General features: G+C 56.7%; 1 protein-coding gene across 1 annotated transcript in view; it reads right to left on the reverse strand.

Annotated features, from left to right (window-relative positions):
• Positions 1-8,349: 8,349 nt before the first annotated feature.
• Positions 8,350-21,941, reverse strand: part of WDR27 (WD repeat domain 27) — a 189,775-nt gene continuing 176,183 nt past the window's right edge. The window contains exon 25 of the mRNA XM_081296596.1: positions 8,350-9,009. Coding sequence (XP_081152722.1) covers positions 8,893-9,009 — 117 coding nt within the window. The 3' untranslated portion in view covers positions 8,350-8,892. The remainder of the gene's footprint in view (positions 9,010-21,941) is intronic.

Below are 21,941 nucleotides of genomic sequence, written 5' to 3' on the forward strand. Positions count from 1 at the left end.
AATAATTTTTAGTTGCCCATGGACCTCTATTTTGTTTATTTTTATGTGGTGCTGAGGATCGAACCCAGTGCCTCACACATGCCAGGCAAGCGCTCTACCACTGGCCACAGCCCCAACCTCATCTCTCAATTTCCTTTTGCAATTAATTCCATAAATAGTACATTTAATACTTAAAATTTGTTTTCATATTATTTTCTACCTAGTTTATTATATGCTCATGAACAGAAAGATAATTAAGGCCACATGCTTGGCATAATTTTTAAAGCAATGGTACCATTTTAAATTTCTAACCATCATATAGAAGTTTAACCCAGCACAAAAGAGCCTGTGAGAAATAGGAGGGTATCTTACTGGGAAACAAATTTTAATTTGATGTTTGAGGACTATTAGCTTCCAACAAACAAGCCAGTCTCCTACTTCCTAGTCACCGTTCAAGTTGTATTAGCAACAGTGCTCTTCAAGAACTTCACAGAGTATGTGCATGTTAGTGTGTATATCCTGAACTAGGCATTTGTATCCTAGTAGGCATGCAGTAGGTATCAGAGCCTGAAGTACATGCATATGTCTGCATACATGGCACATGCCAGTCATGCCCAGCTAGAACACAGGCCCCTCCACAAGGGCTTCAGGAACGTGTATGGGTGTTTCCATCCTGTGGACACTCCTTTTCTATAATGCCCTGTTCTTCTTTCAGGGATATGCTATGTTCTTACCTATCTACGGATGTTAACAGAAGGTCCAAGTTGTTTTTCTACTTGTGTTTTGGGTTTTGTTTCCCATGGCTGAAGCTTGGTGCTCATTTCATCCTGGTTGCACAGTTGTGACTAAGTCCAAGGAACCAAATGCTGATTGAGGAGATGAGAGGTCCTCATTATGCCTGGACTTGACCATGGGGGTCTGGTCACACGTCTTGTGGGGAGCATGGGCTGTTGTGACCCCTCCTATGAAAACTGGGGAACACTGTACACACACTGGCCACCTGCACACTGCACAGCTGTCAAGTGGCCAGGGGGACCTGCACCTGTCGCAATGGATATGCAAATGAGCAATTAATTAACAGAAGATTTCTGCCTGGGCAGAGCTTGGTGCCCTCACACCACACAGGTTTCTGCAGAAAAGTGCTGAGGTGGAGACAAGAGCAAGGGACCAAGACACCGTGAACTTCTTTATTATCAGTTGTTCAAATTCCTTCATCCTTAACTCCGCCAGGCCCCAGGTCCATCCCCCAGATCCATCCCCCAGATCCATCCACCAGGCCCCAGGTCCATCCACCAGGCCCCAGGTCCACCCACCAGGTCCATCCACCAGGCCCCAGGTCCATCCACCAGATCCACCCACCAGGCCCCAGGTCCATCTGTCAGGCCCCAGATCCATCCACCAGGCCCCAGGTCCATCCACCAGATCCATCCACCAGGCCCCAGGTCCATCCACCAGGCCCCAGGTCCATCCACCAGGCCCCAGATCCATCTGCCAGGCCCCAGGTCCATCTGCCAGGGCCCAGATCCATCCACCAGATCTATCCACCAGGCCCCAGGTCCATCTGCCAGGCCCCAGGTCCATCCACCACGCCCCAGGTCCATCCACCAGGCCCCAGGTCCATCTTCCAGGCCCCAGGTCCATCTGCCAGGCCCCAGATCCCTCCACCAGATCCATCTACCAGGCCCCAGGTCCATCCACCAGGCCCCAGGTCCACCCACCAGATCCATCCACCAGGCCCCAGGTCCATCCACCAGGCCCCAGGTCCACCCACCAGATCCATCCACCAGGCCCCAGGTCCATCCACCAGGCCCCAGGTCCATCCACCAGGCCTCAGGTCCACCCACCAGATCCATCCACCAGGCCCCAGGTCCATCCGCCAGGCCTCAGGTCCACCCACCAGATCCATCCACCAGGCCCCAGGTCCATCTGCCAGGCCCTAGATCCATCCACCAGGCCCCAGGTCCATCCGCCAGGCCCCAGATCCCTCCACCAGATCCATCCACCAGGCCCCAGGTCCGTCCGCCAGGCCCCAGGTCCATCTGTGCCTCATCGGTCTGAGGCTGTGGCCGCTGTTCATTGGGTCCTGGCTCCCTTACTGCTGCTCTAGACCCTGTTTTGCATCTCTTCCAAGAGGCTTTATTTAACTGAATGCCTGCAAGATAGTGCTGGCCCTTCTTCACCTGCCCTCGAGGTGTGAGCGCAGGTGTATTTCAGTCCATCGGCTGCCACCTTTGTGTTTCCACTTCTTCCCAATTCAGCTCCACATGACTCTTGGCACACGTGGAAACTCCCTTGGCACACAGTAGAGGTGAGGTCCTGTCCTCATCCAGGAGTCCACGTGGTAGAGGCCTCATCCACACTGACCTTCCTGGTGCCATGTTGGATCACTGGTCCTCTGCTACTCCAGAGTGTGAGCTGCTCCTGGAAGGGGGTTTGGACAGGATGTCGGGTGACTGCAGCTTCAGCCCAAGTTGCTCCTGATTCCTTCTCTAACCTGGGAACAGCTGGTCCTCTCATTGCTTTGGCCTCCTCCTGGGAAACATGGGGCTGCCACACAGTCCCCGATGTCACCCTCGGCTCTCCAGCCTCTAGGCTACAGAGACTGCGCTCCACTGCTGACAGCGTCTGAAGCCACAGGAGCGGGAGCAGGGCCAAGGTGAGTGGCTCTCGTTTCCAAAGACACCATGCTCACCTCTTCTCAAAACCCCGGGTTTTCTGCAAAGCGACCCAGATTGCTTGTGACTTTGAAGGAGAGCAAGTTGGACATGGTCACTCGGAGGATGGCGGAGGCACATGCTCTGGAGAGGAGCTCCAGGTTATTCTTCTTTCCAATCTTTTCTTTTCTAAAACCTGTGTATCCTCCCTTCCAGGGAATCCGTAGGATAAATGGGAAAATGGTCACCTCCAAGTGGCTCTGCGTGGGGACTCTCATCCGAGATGTTTGCAGCAGTCTCCCCACGAACCGTGCCGTCTGCTCCTGAGGCACCTTTTCCCCCAGCTCTTGGGCTCAGCCTGTGCTGAGTGGGCGACACTGACTCCTGCAGAAGGTGCTCCTGTGGGTGGGCGGCTGTGTGCCGCATCCCAGCTCCCGGCAGGGCCATGACCAGTCTGCAGCCTGCACCCCACGGCTGGGCCTGGACTCTGGAACATGGAGGCTGGGTTCCCCCAGGGCCAGGGATCCGAGTGGGCAGATGGAAAGAACAGCAATTTCCTCTTTTATGGAGCAACCCAGAGCCTGAGCGCAGCCTTCAGAAAGCAAGTGCGGCGCTGGCGAGAGGCCAAGCAGGGAGGACAGCATCTGGCCTCGGGGACAAGCTGCAGGGAGACTACTTGCTAAGTCAGAATAAAAAGTCTGCTCTTGCAGAGAGACGCTCCCTCCTGGACAACAGCCCGTCTGCAGCATCTCAGGAGCCGTGAACCAGCACCCACTATGTGATGGAAGATGCACCTCCCTCTCCACATAGCCAGCCTAGAGCACTGACCGGGGCTATGGCAGGTTTCAGAGCAGGCTCAGAGCCTCCCGCCTCCCTCCTCGGGCTTCCTCACTCTGTCCTCAGGACGAGGCACAGACCGGCCCTCTGGGGGGCCGCCAAGCTCCGATGCTCCTGAAGCTCTCGCAGTAGGTTCCATCGCTGTGCCGGGAGGGACTGGCGCCCGCATCCCTGCTGGCGGGTAGGCTGCTCTGCGGCAGCTCGCGAGCTCTCACAATGGTCCTGTGCTCCCCAGTGTGGGCTGGCCGCAGGCTGGAGGGCTCAGATGAACCAACTCAACTCATTAGTGGTGCTTTGTCCTGGGCGACAGCCGTGCTGTCCAGCCGAGCACTGTGTGGCTGGTCCTTGGCCCACTTCACCCTGGTTAGCTTCAATGGGTCCCTCGCTGGTCAGCTCTGCCCATGAAAGAAGATTCAGCTACCTGAGGCTGCCCTGCAGTCCTGCACCCTGTGAACACTGTTCCTTGGACACCACAGTGCACCGTCCACTCGCCAGGTTCTGGGTCCTGCTTGGACACCACAGTGCACCGTCCACTCACCAGGTTCTGGGTCCTGCTTGGACACCACAGTGCACCGTCCACTCGCCAGGTTCTGGTCCTGCTGCATCTGGGGAGCACGTGGTGCATCAGCGCTTCTATTCCAGACGATCCGACTGGACAAGACGCTGGGAGAGGGGAGGAGATGGACGCCTTCACCAGGTGGCGAGAGGCGTGGACTCCCCTGCACACCACCAGCGGGTTCTGACAGTCTGCCCTGGGACGTGCGCCTCCAGCTCCAGCCTCTCACGGCTGGCCTCTCCTCACCCAGGTCTGGAGGACTCCCCTTTAGGCTCCCCGAGGCCAGTTGCCTCTGGCACCGAGGCCTGGGTGGCTTGTGCTGCAGATGCACGGCAGGCACAGAGAGCCCCATCCTAAGAGGCAGCCACAGGGGAAGCCGAGGGCCAGGAATCGAGGTCCTGCTGGCTCTTGTAGCTCGTGGCCACGGGCAGGACGGCCTCGGCACTGGCCCTCAGAGCCGCTCAGCAGCCCCGTCTGCCCCCCCCCCCCCGTCTCCCTCTCCGCACCACGCTGCCTTCAGAGGCAAGTCCTTTATGGTTTGGGTCTAGAGTGTCCCCAGAGGCCAGGTGTGGAACCCAGAGGACGTGGAGCCCAGGGGAAGGAGGAAGGTCACAGGGCACGCCCTAGTGGGGGCCACCGGCCCGGCCCCCATGTCTCTCGCTTCCTGGCTGCATGAGGGCTGAGGCCCCAGAACAAGAGGGGTCACTGGTGGTGCCCCAAGACGGAGACCAAGGGTTCTGGAGACTCCCTGGAGAAACACCGCAGAGTCCACTTTGGAAAAGTAAAGGGCGAGGGTCTGTCCTCAGAGGACCACAGCAGCAACGAGAACCCACTCGAGAGCTCGCATCGCGGCCGCCTCCTCGGTCTCCAACTTCTACTCCATCCGAGCCTCAGGCTTTTGGACAGTGTGCCCACGCTTAGGGAAGGCCCCCATTTCAGTTGGCTGCCCCTCATGCCAACACTCCTAGGCATACCCCACTGAAAACCAGGAGCTTCATCACCGGAGTCTCTTAATCCAATCAAGTTGACAATTTAAGTTGACGATTACAGGGCTCCATGCGCCTGTCTACTTCTTGATAGGAGACACCTGTGGCCAAGTAATAAGGAAATTCCACAACCTACGATGAACAGGTCCTGTCCCTTCAACAAACAGATAGGGCCCAGGAAATCTGAACAGCCCTGCACCTCACTGTAACCAAGGATTCGGGAAACGTCCTGCCAGACCACTCTGTGAAGTGCGTCACCGCTGCGTGAGACTCAGGACGTAGTCCTGGCCGGCTGACTTTAGAGGTTTAGCCACCAACCTTGGAGGTCACACGGTGGACAATGCAGTGTCACTCCCCCACCCGGGCCTTGCTGCAGGCCACACCTCTGACCTGTGGGTTGTGGTGATGACGGTGGCCTGGGCCACTCTCCGGGGACCTGAGGCCACTTTGGCTGAAGACTCGGACTCTTCACGTGGACCTGCAGGCGTCCCTGGAGACTGGAGCAGGACGGAGAGACCTGGCCTCTGTCTTCACACTGTGTCCTGCGCTGCCCTGACCGGGGCCAGGTCTCCCTGGCTCTGAGGTAGCCGTGTTGAGCTTGGAGTCACGTTTGTCTGGAGCCACGGCAGGGGGACGGCTTCACCTGGACCTGCCTGGCGTCCCCTCCCCTCTGACGTGAAGACACCTGCTGGCCACCATGCCCAGAAACACTGGCCCATGGAGCAGTGAAGAGAGGGCACGGAGCTCCTGAAAGGCCTCCCCCTGCCCCCAGAAGGGACCCAAATGTCCCCCCTTTATGAGCCGCCCCCAGTGCTCCGAGCCTGAATCTGCAGCCACTCACCCTGAGCTGGGAGGCTGACTCGGGGGCCTCTGCACTCCTAAGTTTGGGTCATGCAGGGGCTGGGGAGCAGCGGGGACCCTCCAGCTCACAGGCAGACCCCTCTGCTGCGGAGCTCTCCCCACACTCAGCAGGGACAGCCTCTGCTGCAGGCAGACTGGGGCTGCTGGGGCTGCAGCTACTCAAAGACAGGGCAGTGGACGGCCCAGAGCAGCGGCCAGCCCCTGAGGTCCCCTCCTGAACATGGACTCCTGGCAGAAGCTGTGCCAAGCCACTGTGCTGACTCAGGAGCCCACACGCTGCAGCAGCTCTCCAAGAGCAGGTCACATCCACCAGTCCTGCAGCAGCAGACCAAGAGGCACTGGCCGCTGAGTGACGCTGGACTGGGTTAAGCTAAGCCTGCGTGTTACAGCTGAAAACCAGCAGAGCACAGGACTCACCACCAAAGCACTACGACATAACAAAGGGCACTCTAAGGAGGTGCAGGGGTCTCCTTACAGGTGCAGGGCCCGGGCCTCTGGAAACAGGGGGAGGTGGGCAAAGAAAGCTCCCCCAAGTGCACAACCCCAGCAGGGGGCCCACAGCTACGGGAAGGGGTGAAATTCCAGAGGAAGACCTATAAAAATTGATTGTTAAAGTGTTTAATGAGCTAAAAGAAGATCTCAGGAATGAACTAAAAGGACAAATGCAGAAGCTGAAAGAACACTCAATAAACAGAGGCTCTGAACAGCAACCGATCAGATGGCGAGAAATGGAGACCCGATAACTCGGATGAAACTCCACATGGAGGCTGCGGTTGGTGGCTGGAGTGCCGCACACGAGAGGCCCTGGGCCCCAACTCAGGACCACCTAAAAACATGTGAATAAAATAAAGATATGTGTCCATCCACAACTTGAAGTTTTTAAAAATCCATGTGGCGGTATCACTGACGGGTTGAATTACACTGAAATCAGAACTTCAGGCCTAGAAGGCAGGGTATGCAGACTTGCACTTCTCAAAAGGAGGGATACCAACGGCCCACAAATACATGACAAAAACACCCCACATCCTTAGCCATCAGGGAAATGCAGACCCAACAACACTGAGGTTTCAGCTCACTCACTCAGAAGGGCGGTCATCAAGAATAAAAATAGTAACAATTGCTGGGTGAACGGGAGCGAAAGGTACTCGCATGTTGCAGGTGGACCGCAAACTAGTGTGGAGACTCCTCAAGGCTGAGGCGTGGAACCGCCACGGGACCCCGGCCGCTCCCGGGCATTTATCCTAAAGGACTTCAGCACATCCTGCTGCCACATGGGCACCATGCTCATGGCAGCCCCTCCCACACAGCCAGCCCTGGAGCCCCCCGGGGGCCGTCCACGGAGGAGTGGGTGAAGGAGTTTCGCTCGACCGTGAGGAGGATGAAGTCTGGCATCTGCTGGTGAGGGGACCGCCAGGCTGAGGGAGTCCAGGTCGGAGCTTTCTCTGCTCTGCACAACAGCCGAGGGAAATGAGGGCGGGGAAACTGACTGCTAGGAAACTGCAGGTGACTGAGGTGTCACTCTGTCAATGGGCTGACTGAGACCCACCGCCTTCTGTGCAGCGACCAAACCCACTTTGTCGAGAGACACGTGTGAGACGTGCTGGGTGGGCAGGTCTGCAAGCAGGTGCCAAGGCCACGTGCTCACAGACACCTGCTTCACAGCCGGCCACATGCCCTTGCCTGCGCCCAGGCCTGCATGCTGGTCTCTGAGCGTCCTCTGGCTCCACCGGCCGGTGTGTGCGGGCTCCCAGGCCCGGCAGGCTCTGCGTCCCGTGGACGTTTCAACATTCATCAGTCACCGTGTGTGCGTCTCGCTTTACTGCTGTTTAAACAGGAGGGCACGACTGGGAGCTGCCCATCGTGGCCAAGACGGAGACCACTGATGGCTGTGGGGCTGGACAAGCCTCTGATGGGAGGGAGAGCAGTGTCCAGCCAAGGCCGGCTGTGCTCTGTCTGGGAAGACGCTGCTCGATTCCCAAGCCACTCACCTTCACCTTTGGGGACGTCACTCCGGCCATGAGGGTCCCTTCCTGGGAAACTCCTTTTGGGCAGCAGGCTTTGCCTTCTCAGGCAACAGGACCTCCCATGGGAGGTCCTTTTACCTCTAGAAATCGTCCCTGCAGCGGAGACAGCGGCTTTTTACGCTGATCTGTCATTAGTCACATGGTTTTCTGTCAGAATGTTGAAGACGTTTATCCTTTTTAGAATAATTTTGGCTGGAGTGTATTTTGTTCTAAGAGTTCTTCCACTGGCCTGACCACAGTCTCCCTGTCCACCCGGGAACACGCATCTCTCCTCTGAGGCACTGGGCCCACGGGTTCCATCCTGCACACCTCGCACCCCTGCCTGCTGAGCAGCTCCTGAGAGCCGGCCCGACGCCCGGCCTCTTGGTCTGCGCCTCCTGTGTGCATTACTCCCCGTCAGAGCCCCGCATCCAGACCTACCTCTGCCACCCAGCTGCTGCACCTCAGGACACTCTGGTTTATTAATAATAAGAAATATTTTCTGCACATAACGTTCTACATTTTGAAGAAGAGCTAAACCATACTTTCCACCTGCACCTTAAATATTTCAACTCTAAAAATGCTTTATGTCTTTGTTTTCATTTAGACATGTGTGATAGGTGGCAGATGTAATACATTTTTTCCGATTTACTTTTCCTATTTGTTTTTTCCATTCATCTTCCTACTTATTCATAAACAAGACAATTTGGGGTACAACACATTGCAAGGAAGTGAGTCTCGCTACGTACAGCACCCTGCCTGCGCCTGTGATCCCAACAACTCAGGAGGCTGAGGCAGGAGGATTGCAAGTTGGAGGCAAGCGACTTAGCGAGACCCAGTCCCTGAACAAAAGATAAAAGGGGCTGGCGAGGCAGCTCAGTGGTGAGCGCCCCTGGGTCCTGTCCCTGGCACCCCCAGTAAAAATGTGGTGGGCTCTGCCCTTTGGCCTGAAGGCTAGCAGCTTCCCTAGGTGGCGAGAGAAGGGGAGGCAGACTCAGGACCCATCTCTCCGCTCCTCACTGACCCTGCACCCTGAGGACACTCGCTGACGGGGCCCGGGTGTCCTCCGCCCGACCTGCCTCACTGGTCACCACCGGCTCTCCTCCCATCTGTGTGGACTTGCTTCTCAGCACCTGGAAGATAGGAAAGTACAGAGGAAAGAGAGAGGGGGCTAGCAGCACTTGAGGAGTCCAGCCCGCGAGTTTCCCAGGCGTTTGGAGACCATGTTATGACCACTGTCACTCATAGCTCAGAACTCCACGGCTCAAAGCAACCAGCACCTCGTCCCCATTTCTGAAGGTGAAGAGCCCACGCGGAGTCGACTGCTTCCAGAGCGCGAGGCCCCTGGCTGTGGCCGGCTGCCGCGGGGTGCCGAGGGATCCACCTGGATAGGGGTGGCTGGTGTGCTCACGAGGCTCAGAGGAGGCTGTGGTGCGAGGCCTGGCCCCTGTGGACTGGCCACCCTTCCACAGCACTACCCAGAGCGTGGAGATGTGCGGCCTCATCAGGAAGGAGAGACAGCAAGACTGGGGGCCATCCAGGAAGGCCCAGGACCGAGGTCCGCCTCACTGACCCTACCACTAGAAATGGCCGTCCCAAGCCGTGCCCCAGGGGACTGCAGGAGGCGGGCCACCCACACTCGAGGCAGAGATCTGAAGGCAGCCTCGGGTTTTCAGACACGACTGCCAAGAAGCAAATCCAGTCCTGCCAGGAAGGGAGAACCGAGGCTGGCTTTCCTCACCTCACCTCAGCAGCCTCCGTCGATGGCCAGAGGCTGGCCTCGGGCACCTGCTGGCCTGGCAGCTTCTGCCTTCACTGAGGGACTCAGGAGGAGGTGCGTGGAGGTGAGCCACACCCACCGGGCAGACATGGCTTCAAAGTCTACCCCTCGACTCTCCCTTCATCAGACCTGCTCTCCAGGGTGTGATTCGCACTGGGATCGCCTGCAGAGACCATGTGCTTGTGTTCGAAGGGAACTGGAAGCAGGTAAGTTTAAAGAGGTGAACATTTTTATCGCTGTTCATATGGGATCATGCGATAAAGGCAAGTTTGATTTGAAGATGAGGCCAACACAACAACTTGGGTGTCTGGAGCCGAGACTGGTCTGCCGTGGATTTAGGGCTTGGTTCAGCCAGAATGAATATGATAAAATCAAAATATCACAGAACAGAGAAAGAAAAGGCCTTGCAACTCCCAGTGACCACGTGGGCTCCTTATCCAAGCCCGGCCTGGAGCAACGAGGGTGGCCGCTGGTGGTTGAAGACGTGCAGGGAAGGCCCAGGACCGAGGGCCACCTGGGCCCTGCGTTCTGTACCTGACAGGGCAGGAAGAGGCCCACAGAGTGGTCCCCATTAGTATCCCCACTGACAGCAGGAGGGGCAGGTGCTGAGAGAGCCAGAAGCGCTTCCTAGGGCCCAGTGGTGACTAGAGTGCCAACCTGAAGCCAGGGTCTCTGCTCCGGAGCCCATGCCCCTGGAGGGCCGTGGCACGCACCTGCGTCACCTACACCCACAGTCAGTATTTGTTGACTTAACAAACTCACAAAGCTTTGAATTAAAGGCTGAACCTGCAGGAAAATAGATGCTCCCTGTTATTCTGCTTGGCCAACACAAAATCACATCGGTGCCATTTTAAGGTGAAAACTTGGAAGAGCCCGGTCACTCCTAGCGGGCCCAGAGATAGGACTCTGGGCAGAGCGCGAGGTCACCTATCACTGCTGAGACCGCTGTGCTGAAAGCCAGACCCAGCACTTGCTGAAATACAGCCCCCACAAATCTGGCTCTGAGTGCTTTTCCATGTGGTCAGCTGGAGCCCTCTCTGCGCAGCATGTCTCCCTGGGTGGCTTTGAAGAGTCTACAAAGTGGAAGATAACCTGCTTCCTTGGACTGTGCGAGCCACAGAGAAGGAAGGGTCCTGCCCTGTTTGGGGCTGCACGTTCCTAGGTGGTCTCGTGATCGGGTGAGTCTACATGCCCGTCTACTGAGGTGTAGGTAAAGCTTCCCCTCTTCACCAGAGTCATGCGTCAGTGGAAGGAGGAAAGGTCTAGTTGATGCTTCTCCCTGTGGAGAAACGGCAGAACCCGGGACTGCCAGGCCCGGTGTCAGTGGGCAGAGAGCTGGCTGTCCAGCACAGTGCCCCCCAGCAGCTCCCAGCCCAGCTGCACCTGGGCTTAGCCTTGGGTTGGAGGCTTCTGACCAACGGCCTCCTGGAGCTGAGGCTGGAAATGAGTTTGCCTCATGTTTCATCTCCTTCCAACCAAAACCCAGCTCATGGGACGCCTGAAGCTGCCTCCGAGTCCACGCCAGTGTGCTCTTCGATTTTCCTTCTGGCCACTCAAAGCACAGCTGTACTTTCCAGGGACAGGAAAGCTGGCCGGGTGACACGGGCCAGGCCTCCGGGCCCAGGCGGCCCTCTCCTTCCTGCTCCTGTGCTTGAGACCGCCCTGATTTCAGAGAGTCTGACTCGGAAGCAGTGCCCTGCAGTCGCGGTGGGCCAGTAAGAGCAAGCTGAGAATCCTGGTGGACAGAGGGAGGCCGAGGGAAGTCCACAGAAGCCCTGCAGGAGAGCACGGCCAGCCAGGGTCCCCAGGGGCTCCCAGCCTGTGCCCAACAATAAACCAGCAGAACTTAAAGACTCGTGTTTCCATCCCACCAGTTTACAACATTCTGTAAAGAAATATTCAACATGTGTCCCAATTCCTCTGGCAAGAGCTTTCAGATCTGGGTCCACATGTGAGCGCCAGAAGCTGCAGGGGAACATGGCGGGTGAGCAGGGGTCTGGTCCAGGCCTGGCGCCAAAAGGGGAGAGAATGGAGCAGGCTGGGAGGACCACAGGGCCCTGACCCAGCATGCCACCCTCACAGGGGCCTGGAGTCAACTCTGTATGTTCAGGGAATGAGGCAAGGCCGGGCGTCCACGTAACATGTGGCGAGAGGGGACGAGCGAATCTTGCTGGTTTGGTTTTGTTTGGTAGCTGAAATCTCTCTCATGGAAACTCACAGAGACCATGATCCTGGATCCTCCCAGTCCCAGGCCCAGCACCTGGATCCCAGCAGGCTGCCTTTGCCTGCTTGGTCAACTGCCCAGCTGGCCCTGAAGGGCCAGGGCCCAGAGTCACAGCACCAGGCTTGTCTTGTGTGCTTGTCCTCTATGTCCTCATGCTTTGCAGCAGGTGACATTCTCAGAAGTTCTGCTCCAGCATGCTGTGGCCCATGCTGGGGTGCAGTGCTCCCTCTGATGACTCTACTTTGAGGCTGAGGGATGTCCAGCTTGCTGCTGATTTCAGGCTCTTCTCAATGAAGTTCCCACAAACACACCTGCACACGTGTGGGTGGACAGGGCTCACACTCTGGGACACACCCCTCGAGCCAACACCCTCGGACTGTGGGTCATTTCCCTGGATCACCGTGTGCTTCAGTTGCTCCGACCCTCATAGATGAGTGGCCGGGGCAGCCTCAAGAGCCGTGCAGGGCCTGGTCCACAGCAGCAGCTGCTGGGACGAGATCCTCATGGCTGCTGCCACCGCCTAGGAAGACAGCCGTGTGCAGCAGCCCACAGATGGACGGGCCTGTGCACTGTGGCGGCCTGCACCTGCCTCAGGTGCTGCTGGTGCCGGCTCTTCCCTACACACCTGGACAAGCTCCAGGCACTGGCTTGCAGCGTCCCCTTTCCTAAGGCCTTCTTTTGAGGCTATGACTTTTCCTCTGAACACAGGTCTAGCTACACACCGTAAGATGTGACATTTTCCTTAACATTTTTATTTTAAAGGTGGACTCTATAGAACCCACTTCTGCTTTTGTATAAAATATTTCAGAATTTCCCAGTCGTCTTTCCTCATTTCAATTTTGAGTAATTTCTCCATGGTCAGAAAACATACTCCAAGTAATTTCAGTTCTTTGAAGTTGGTCAATATTTGCTTTATTTCCCCAAGTGAACTACTGACGAATACTTCATGTGCATATAAGAAGAACCAGGATCTGAAGTTGCTAGGAATGGAATTCTACAGGTACCAATTAGAATGAGTTTGTTATACAAATTGTTCAAGTCAGATGCTAAGTGAACTCTTCACTGTGATTGAGGACTGTTAATTACTCTGCTTATTTCTGATTATTTTTGCAGCCTATGTTTAGTTTTTTCTTGCATTTGAACCTGATAATTTTCACCTTTAAGTCGTAGTGTTTATTCTCATGCTGTGATAAAATTATTTTATTATCATATTCATTTTTTCCCATTTATTTACTTCTTTTGAATTGCTCGAGTGGTTTTAGTAATTCAATTCACCTGCACTGGCCTGATGGTTCCCTATATGGCGATTCCTCAGGTAGCTGCTTCAGACATTGGAAGAGACGTCCTTAGTTACCTTAGTTATTCCGGATAATACAGAATCCTGTGGTAAACTGACTCCCTTGACTACCCACCATGTAATTACCTACAAATATCTTAATTCTCTATATATCTAACATCTCAGTTATACCCTTCTGTAGCCATGAGTAGTAATTTAGCATCAACACCGAGGCCACGTTCTGAAGCTTCACTTTCTCCCTCCAGGCCCGTTTCCTTTCCCCTGGAGAACATCGTGTGTCTTTTACTGTAGCTGGTGACGACAATCAACAGGAATTCTTACAAGGACATTCTCACTAGGTTTGAGCCTGGATTGGTAGTCATTTTCTTTAGCACTTCAAAGATGCGTGTTAGCTTTTCATTGCTCTGACAAAATAAATGAGAAAAAAACTTAAAGGAGGAAAGGTTGATTTTGGTTCATGGTTTCAGAGGTTCAGTCCATGGTCAGCTGGCTCTTGACTCCTGGCTTGTGATGGGCAGAGCATCATGGCAGAGGGTTTGGTGGAACACATCTGCTCAGCCCCTGGTGACCAGGAGGCAGGGGCAAGCAGGGAAGGGCCGGGGCATGTCCACTCCTGCATGTCCACCACCCTCCTGGAGAACTGCACTTGAGGTCACAGGTCTCACAGCACTCTGCTCCTGTGACATGTCCTTGGCCCTCCCCTTCCTGTTGGCCACACCTCACTACTGGCCCACCTGCTGGCTCAAACTCCAGCTACTGGGACTTCTAATTCTTGGGTCTCACATAAGTAGTTTTTTGCATCTCACTTCTTTGATCAGATTCTCTGTAGTTTTGATACTGATTAAACTTATTTTGAAGTCTCTCAGATCACTCATGATATGGCTTCTCTGTGGTCTTATTGCTTGGGTCCTGTTTGGGGCATGAGGAATGAGCAGTATCCGTGCTCTGGCTGTTGTGAACACAGGCAGGTCGCCCTGAAACGGCCTTACCTCCTAGCTCAGAGCCTACGTGGGACCAGACCAGTCCTGCCCTGGACACAGTCCTTCTGGAATCTGCACCAAGTTCTGCTGCATGCTAATCCTGCCCCCTTCTGAGGCTCTCAGCTCTACATCCACCTCCAGAGCGCCATGGGCCTCTCATGCCTGTAGCTACTCCACACCCTCAGTTCCTGGAAAATCTAAATGAAACTCTAGTTCTTAAACATGCCTAATACAAAGAAAACGTACAAATCAAACTTTATTCAGCTAATAGAGCAAACAAGTCTAGAAACCACGAAGGAGAAATGTATGTTTACGAAAGAGGCGGAAAGTGCGAGGACTTAGAAATGAGGCTGGGAAGTGCAGGACGTGGGTCCAGGACACCTGGCTGCCTCACACCCCAACACAGTCCCTGCAGACCGGAGGTGGCCCCAGAGGGCAGGGCAGCCATCCCCTGGCTCCCTATCGAGTGCGACCTGCTCCCGCATGAACACATCCAGGGTTCCTCCCCAGGGACACTGGCCCTGAGGACCCCAGGGACCCCCAGCTTGAGTCTCACCACACGCCCTGGGGACCACGGGAACCCCCAGGTTGAGTCTCACCACATGCCCTGGGGACCCCAGGAACCCCCAGGTTGAGTCTCACCACACGCCCTGGGGATCCCAGGAACCCCCAGGTTGAGTCTCACCACACGCCCTGGGGACCACAGGAACCCCCAGGTTGAGTCTCACCACACGCCCTGGGGACCCCAGGAACCCCCAGGTTGAGTCTCACCACACACCCTGGGGACCCCAGGAACCCCCAGGTTGAGTCTCACCACACGCCCTGGGGACCCCAGGAACCCCCAGGTTGAGTCTCACCACACGCCCTGGGGACCCCAGGAACCCCCAGGTTGAGTCTCACCACACGCCCTGGGGACCCCAGGAACCCCCAGGTTGAGTCTCACCACACGCCCTGGGGACCACAGGGACACCCAGATTGAGTCTCACCACACGCCCTGGGGACCCCAGGAACCCCCAGGTTGAGTCTCACCACACGCCCTGGGGACCACAGGAACCCCCAGGTTGAGTCTCACCACACGCCCTGGGGACCACAGGAACCCCCAGGTTGAGTCTCACCACACGCCCTGGGGACCACAGGAACCCCCAGGTTGAGTCTCACCACACGCCCTGGGGACCCTAAGAACATGCAGCTTGAGTCTCACCACACGCCCTGGGGACCACAGGAACCCCCAGGTTGAGTCTCACCACACGCCCTGGGGACCACAGGAACCCCCAGGTTGAGTCTCACCACACACCCTGGGGACCCCAGGGACACCCAGATTGAGTCTCACCACACGCCCTGGGGACCACAGGGACACCCAGATTGAGTCTCACCACATGCCCTGGGGACCTCAGGAACCCCCAGGTTGAGTCTCACCACACGCCCTGGGGACCCCAGGAACCCCCAGGTTGAGTCTCACCACACGCCCTGGGGACCCCAGGAACCCCCAGGTTGAGTCTCACCACACGCCCTGGGGACCCCAGGAACCCCCAGGTTGAGTCTCACCACACGCCCTGGGGACCACAGGAACCCCCAGGTTGAGTCTCACCACACGCCCTGGGGACCACAGGAACCCCCAGGTTGAGTCTCACCACACGCCCTGGGGACCACAGGGACACCCAGATTGAGTCTCACCACACGCCCTGGGGACCCCAGGAACCCCCAGGTTGAGTCTCACCACACACCCTGGGGACCCCAGGAACCCCCAGGTTGAGTCTCACCACACGCCCTGGGGACCACAGGAACCCCCAGGTTGAGTCTCACCACACGCCCTGGGGACCACAGGAACCCCCAGGTTGAGTCTCACCACACGCCCTGGGGACCACAGGGACACCCAGATTGAGTCTCACCACACGCCCTGGGGACCCCAGGAACCCCCAGGTTGAGTCTCACCACACGCCCTGGGGACCCCAGGAACCCCCAGGTTGAGTCTCACCACACGCCCTGGGGACCCCAGGAACCCCCAGGTTGAGTCTCACCACACGCCCTGGGGACCACAGGAACCCCCAGGTTGAGTCTCACCACACGCCCTGGGGACCCCAGGAACCCCCAGGTTGAGTCTCACCACACGCCCTGGGGACCCCAGGAACCCCCAGGTTGAGTCTCACCACACGCCCTGGGGACCCCAGGAACACCCAGGTTGAGTCTCACCACACGCCCTGGGGACCACAGGAACCCCCAGGTTGAGTCTCACCACACGCCCTGGGGACCACAGGAACCCCCAGGTTGAGTCTCACCACACGCCCTGGGGACCACAGGAACCCCCAGGTTGAGTCTCACCACACGCCCTGGGGACCACAGGAACCCCCAGGTTGAGTCTCACCACACGCCCTGGGGACCACAGGGACACCCAGATTGAGTCTCACCACACGCCCTGGGGACCACAGGAACCCCCAGATTGAGTCTCACCACACGCCCTGGGGACCTCAGGAACCCCCAGGTTGAGTCTCACCACACACCCTGGGGACCCCAGGAACCCCCAGGTTGAGTCTCACCACACGCCCTGGGGACCCCAGGAACCCCCAGGTTGAGTCTCACCACACGCCCTGGGGACCCCAGGAACCCCCAGGTTGAGTCTCACCACACGCCCTGGGGACCCCAGGAACCCCCAGGTTGAGTCTCACCACACGCCCTGGGGACCACAGGAACCCCCAGGTTGAGTCTCACCACACGCCCTGGGGACCCCAGGAACCCCCAGGTTGAGTCTCACCACACGCCCTGGGGACCCCAGGAACCCCCAGGTTGAGTCTCACCACACGCCCTGGGGACCACAGGGACACCCAGATTGAGTCTCACCACACGCCCTGGGGACCCCAGGAACCCCCAGGTTGAGTCTCACCACACGCCCTGGGGACCCCAGGAACCCCCAGGTTGAGTCTCACCACACGCCCTGGGGACCCCAGGATCCCCCCAGCTTGAGTCTCACCACTTGCCCAGGGACCCCAGGATCCCCCCAGCTTGAGTCTCACCACTTGCCCAGGGACCAGCTCTGCAGGCACCACCCTGTCCTCAGGCCGCTGGGCAGCTGCAGGCTCTGCTGCTCCACAGGATGATTCTGCTCCTGGGAGGCTGGAAACCCACCCAGGGAACCTGCCTGGCCCTAGGAGGAGTCCTGAGGGCCCAGCAGTCACAGAGCACTCCTCGCCCCTCAGCACCCAGCTCTGAGGGGATGCGGGCGCTCACTCCACATGTAACCACTGTGCCCACACAGGGGGCCCACACAGGGTGCTCCACAGCTGTGCCACGTTCTCACAGGCAGGTTCTCATGCCGCGTGCTCTCTTACACGTGTGGCCTGGTGCCCATGAGATCACGCTGTGTTCTTGCACATGCATATTCTTGTGAGACTCCATGTGTGTTCTCTCACACTGTGTGATCTTGCACATGGGTGGTCACACATGTGAGTTCTCTCACACTGGTTTTTTTTAATATTTATTTTTTAGTTGTAGTTGTCAATACATTTATTTTATTTATTTTTATGTGGTGCTGACAATCGAACCCAGGGCCTTGCACATGCTAGCTGAGTGCTCTACCACTGAGCCCCAGCCCCAGCCCCACACTGTATTTTGGTACACAGGTGTTCTCCTATGTGTGACTCCGCGTGTGTCCTCTCACGCTGTGTGTTCTTGCACGTGGGTGTTCTCGTCTGTGTGACTCCGCGTGTGTCCTCTCACGCTGTGTGTTCTTCCACGTGAGTGTTCTCGTCTGTGTGACTCCATGTGTGCCCTCCCACGCTGTGTGTTCTTGCACGTGGGTGTTCTCCTATGTGTGACTCCGCGTGTGTCCTCTCACGCTGTGTGTTCTTGCACGTGGGTGTTCTCGTCTGTGTGACTCCGCGTGTGTCCTCTCACGCTGTGTGTTCTTCCACGTGAGTGTTCTCGTCTGTGTGACTCCGCGTGTGTCCTCTCACGCTGTGTGTTCTTGCACGTGGGTGTTCTCGTGTGTGAGACTCCATGTGTGTCCTCTCACGCTGTGTGTTCTTCCACGTGGGTGTTCTCGTCTGTGTGACTCCATGTGTGCCCTCCCACGCTGTGTGTTCTTCCACGTGTTCTCGTCTGTGTGACTCCATGTGTGCCCTCCCACGCTGTGTGTTCTTGCACGTGGGTGTTCTCGTCTGTGTGACTCCATGTGTGTCCTCTCACGCTGTGTGTTCTTGCACGTGGGTGTTCTCGTCTGTGTGACTCCGCGTGTGTCCTCTCACGCTGTGTGTTCTTCCACGTGTTCTCGTCTGTGTGACTCCATGTGTGCCCTCCCACGCTGTGTGTTCTTCCACGTGTTCTCGTCTGTGTGACTCCGCGTGTGTCCTCCCACGCTGTGTGTTCTTGCACGTGGGTGTTCTCGTCTGTGTGACTCCATGTGTGTCCTCTCACGCTGTGTGTTCTTGCACGTGGGTGTTCTCGTCTGTGTGACTCCGCGTGTGTCCTCTCACGCTGTGTGTTCTTCCACGTGTTCTCGTCTGTGTGACTCCATGTGTGCCCTCCCACACTGTGTGTTCTTGCACATGGGTGTTCTCGTGTGTGTGACTCCATGTGTGTCCTCTCACACTGTGTGTTCTTGCACGTGGGTGTTCTCGTGTGTGAGACTCCATGTGTGTCCTCTCACACTGTGTTCTTGCACATGGGTGTTCTCGTATGTGAGACTCCATGTGTGTCCTCTCACGCTGTGTGTTCGTGCACATGGGTGTTCTCGTATGTGTGACTCCATGTGTGTCCTCTTATGCTGTGTTCTTGCACATGGGTGTTCTCGTATGTGTGACTCCATGTGTGTCCTCTCACGCTGTGTTCTTGCACGTGGGTGTTCTCGTATGTGTGACTCCATGTGTGTCCTCTCACGCTGTGTGTTCGTGCACATGGGTGTTCTCGTATGTGTGACTCCATGTGTGTCCTCTCATGCTGTGTTCTTGCACATGGGTGTTCTCGTATGTGTGACTCCATGTGTGTCCTCTCACGCTGTGTTCTTGCACGTGGGTGTTCTCGTATGTGTGAGACTCCATGTGTGTCCTCTCACGCTGTGTTCTTGCATGTGGGTGTTCTCGTGTGACTCCATGTATGTCCTCTCACGCTGTGTTCTTTCACGTGGGTGTTCTCGTATGTGTGAGACTCCATGTGTGTCCTCTCACGCTGTGTTCTTGCACGTGGGTGTTCTCGTATGTGTGACTCCATGTGTGTCCTCTCACACTGTGTGTTCATCCACGTGGATGTTCCCGTGAGACTCCATGTGTGTCCTCTCACGCTGTGTTCTTGCACGTGGATGTTCTCGTCTGTGTGACTCCATGTGTGTCCTCTCACACTGTGTTCTTGCACGTGGGTGCTCTCGTGAGACTCCATGTGTGTCCTCTCACGCTGTGTGTTCTTTCACGTGGGTGTTCTCATGAGACTCCATGTGTGTCCTCTCACGCTGTGTGTTCTTTCATGTGGGTGTTCTCATGAGACTCCATGTGTGTCCTCTCACGCTGTGTTCTTGCACGTGGATGTTCTCGTCTGTGTGACTCCATGTGTGTCCTCTCACACTGTGTTCTTGCACGTGGGTGCTCTCGTGAGACTCCATGTGTGTCCTCTCACGCTGTGTGTTCTTTCACGTGGGTGTTCTCATGAGACTCCATGTGTGTCCTCTCACGCTGTGTTCTTGCACGTGGGTGTTCTCGTATGCATGACTCCATGTGTTCTCTCATATGTGTTCTTGCACACAGGTGTTCTTGTGACACTCCATGTGTTCTCTCTTGCTGTGTGTTCTCATGTGCCTGTGTGTGTGTTTTCACGCATGCTGTCACTCAGGTGTATACACAAGCTGTGCGTCACAGCAGAAACCCTGACCTAGGCTTGGATGACAACGGCTTGATTCTGGGAGGCTGAATGAGGTTAGGGGGCCAGAGCCACAATGGTCCTGGACGTCACACCATGTCACGACCTCTGTCTCTGTGGCCAGGACTTCTACAGGAAGACTTGCAGGCTGGTGAGCTGAGGCTCCTCCTCACACAGCACCAGGAGACAGCAGTGCCTGGACTGAGCACACCAGGCTGTGTGCCCAGCGTGCCCAAACACTCTCTGCCTAGCACCAGGGAGGGGATGCTTATGTTGAGGGTGGATGACTTTATTCTGAAACAAATACTTCCAGGGGTTAGGGTAAAACCATTTCTGCAGGACCTGCCTAAACCTTCAGTGCTTCAAACCCCAGGGGCTGGGTCAAACCAGTCCCAGAGGACCTGCCTAAACCTTATAGTTCACACCCAGGATCATACCCCTTGTGCCCTCCCCCTGACAGTTCACACCTGGGCTCATGCCCCTGTGCCCTCCCCCTGACAGTTCACACCTGGGCTCATGCCCCTGCGCCCTCCCCCTGACAGTTCACACCTGGGTTCATGCCCCTGTGCCCTCCCCCTGACAGTTCACACCTGGGTTCATGCCCCTGTGCCCTCCCCCTGACAGTTCACACCTGGGCTCATACCTCTGTGCCCTCCCCCTGACAGTTCACACCTGGGCTCATGCCCCTGCGCCCTCCCCCTGACAGTTCACACCTGGGTTCATGCCCGCGCCCTCCACCTGACAGTTCACACCTGGGCTCATGCCACTGCGCCCTCCACCTGACAGTTCACACCTGGGCTCATGCCACTGCGCCCTCCACCTGACAGTTCACACCTGGGCTCATGCCCCTGCACCCTCCACCTGACAGTTCACACCTGGGCTCATGCCCCTGCGCCCTCCACCTGACAGTTCACACCTGGGCTCATGCCCCCGCGCCCTCCACCTGACAGTTCACACCTGGGCTCATGCCACTGCGCCCTCCACCTGACAGTTCACACCTGGGCTCATGCCCCTGCGCCCTCCACCTGACAGTTCACATCTGGGCTCATGCCCCTGCGCCCTCCCCCTGACAGTTCACACCTGGGCTCATGCCCCTGCGCCCTCCACCTGACAGTTCACACCTGGGCTCATCACCCTGTGCCCACTTTGCAGGGCTGCACCCCTGGGCCCTTGCTGTTCCCCAAGTGCATTGTGCACATGGATTCTGCCATGGACCTGTCTGAGCCAGCCCATCTCCTGTATTTCTCTGCTCTCTGCAACAGGTTGCTCCTGTCTTTGCTGCCTGCTGTTCCAGCCTGTGAACCAACATGTCACCTGCTCTCCAGCAACAGGCACATGCTGGTTCTGGCTTTGGCAGTGGCGAGTGAAGCTGTCAGGGATGTCCTCCAGAAGTTGGGGACGTTGCGCTCCTCTCTTAGCAGGTAGCACTACCAGACGCATGGCTAGAAGTGCATCTGTCTTCTCAGAACCGCAAATTCAGGCTGCACACCCACTTCGGGTAGCCTGGGCAGCTGCGCTGAACGTCCTCTTGGCTACCCTCGGCTCTGCTGATATCTTTTCACTACCTTCTGGCGAGGGTGCTGCAGGTGCTTGTGGTTTTAATTTGCATTTTCCAGCAGGGATGTGTGTGCAGCCTTCTCGCCTGGCTTGGCATTGGCGAGTCCCCCTGGGAAGGCCCGCTCTCACACTCCGCCATTCAAGTTGTCTCTTCTTTCTGCTATGTTGACTCTAGTCTTTTACCTTGACTTTCAAAGAAAAAAATGTTTTTTTTCTCCATTCATAGAGTAGATGGTCAATTTAGCTAACGCAAAATTCAAGGGTTAGTCTAGTTTCCTTCAGCAGCATGACCACACGTAGCACGTGGATTCATCCATCTCCACTCCACTGTGGAAGACACAGCAGCCCGGGCTCCAGGGAGGCCTCAGTCCCCTCCTCCCCTCTGCTGT

The sequence above is a fragment of the Spermophilus citellus genome (genome assembly GCF_964194105.1).
Source record: "Spermophilus citellus genome assembly, chromosome: 5".
NCBI classification, from domain to species: Eukaryota; Metazoa; Chordata; class Mammalia; order Rodentia; family Sciuridae; genus Spermophilus; species Spermophilus citellus.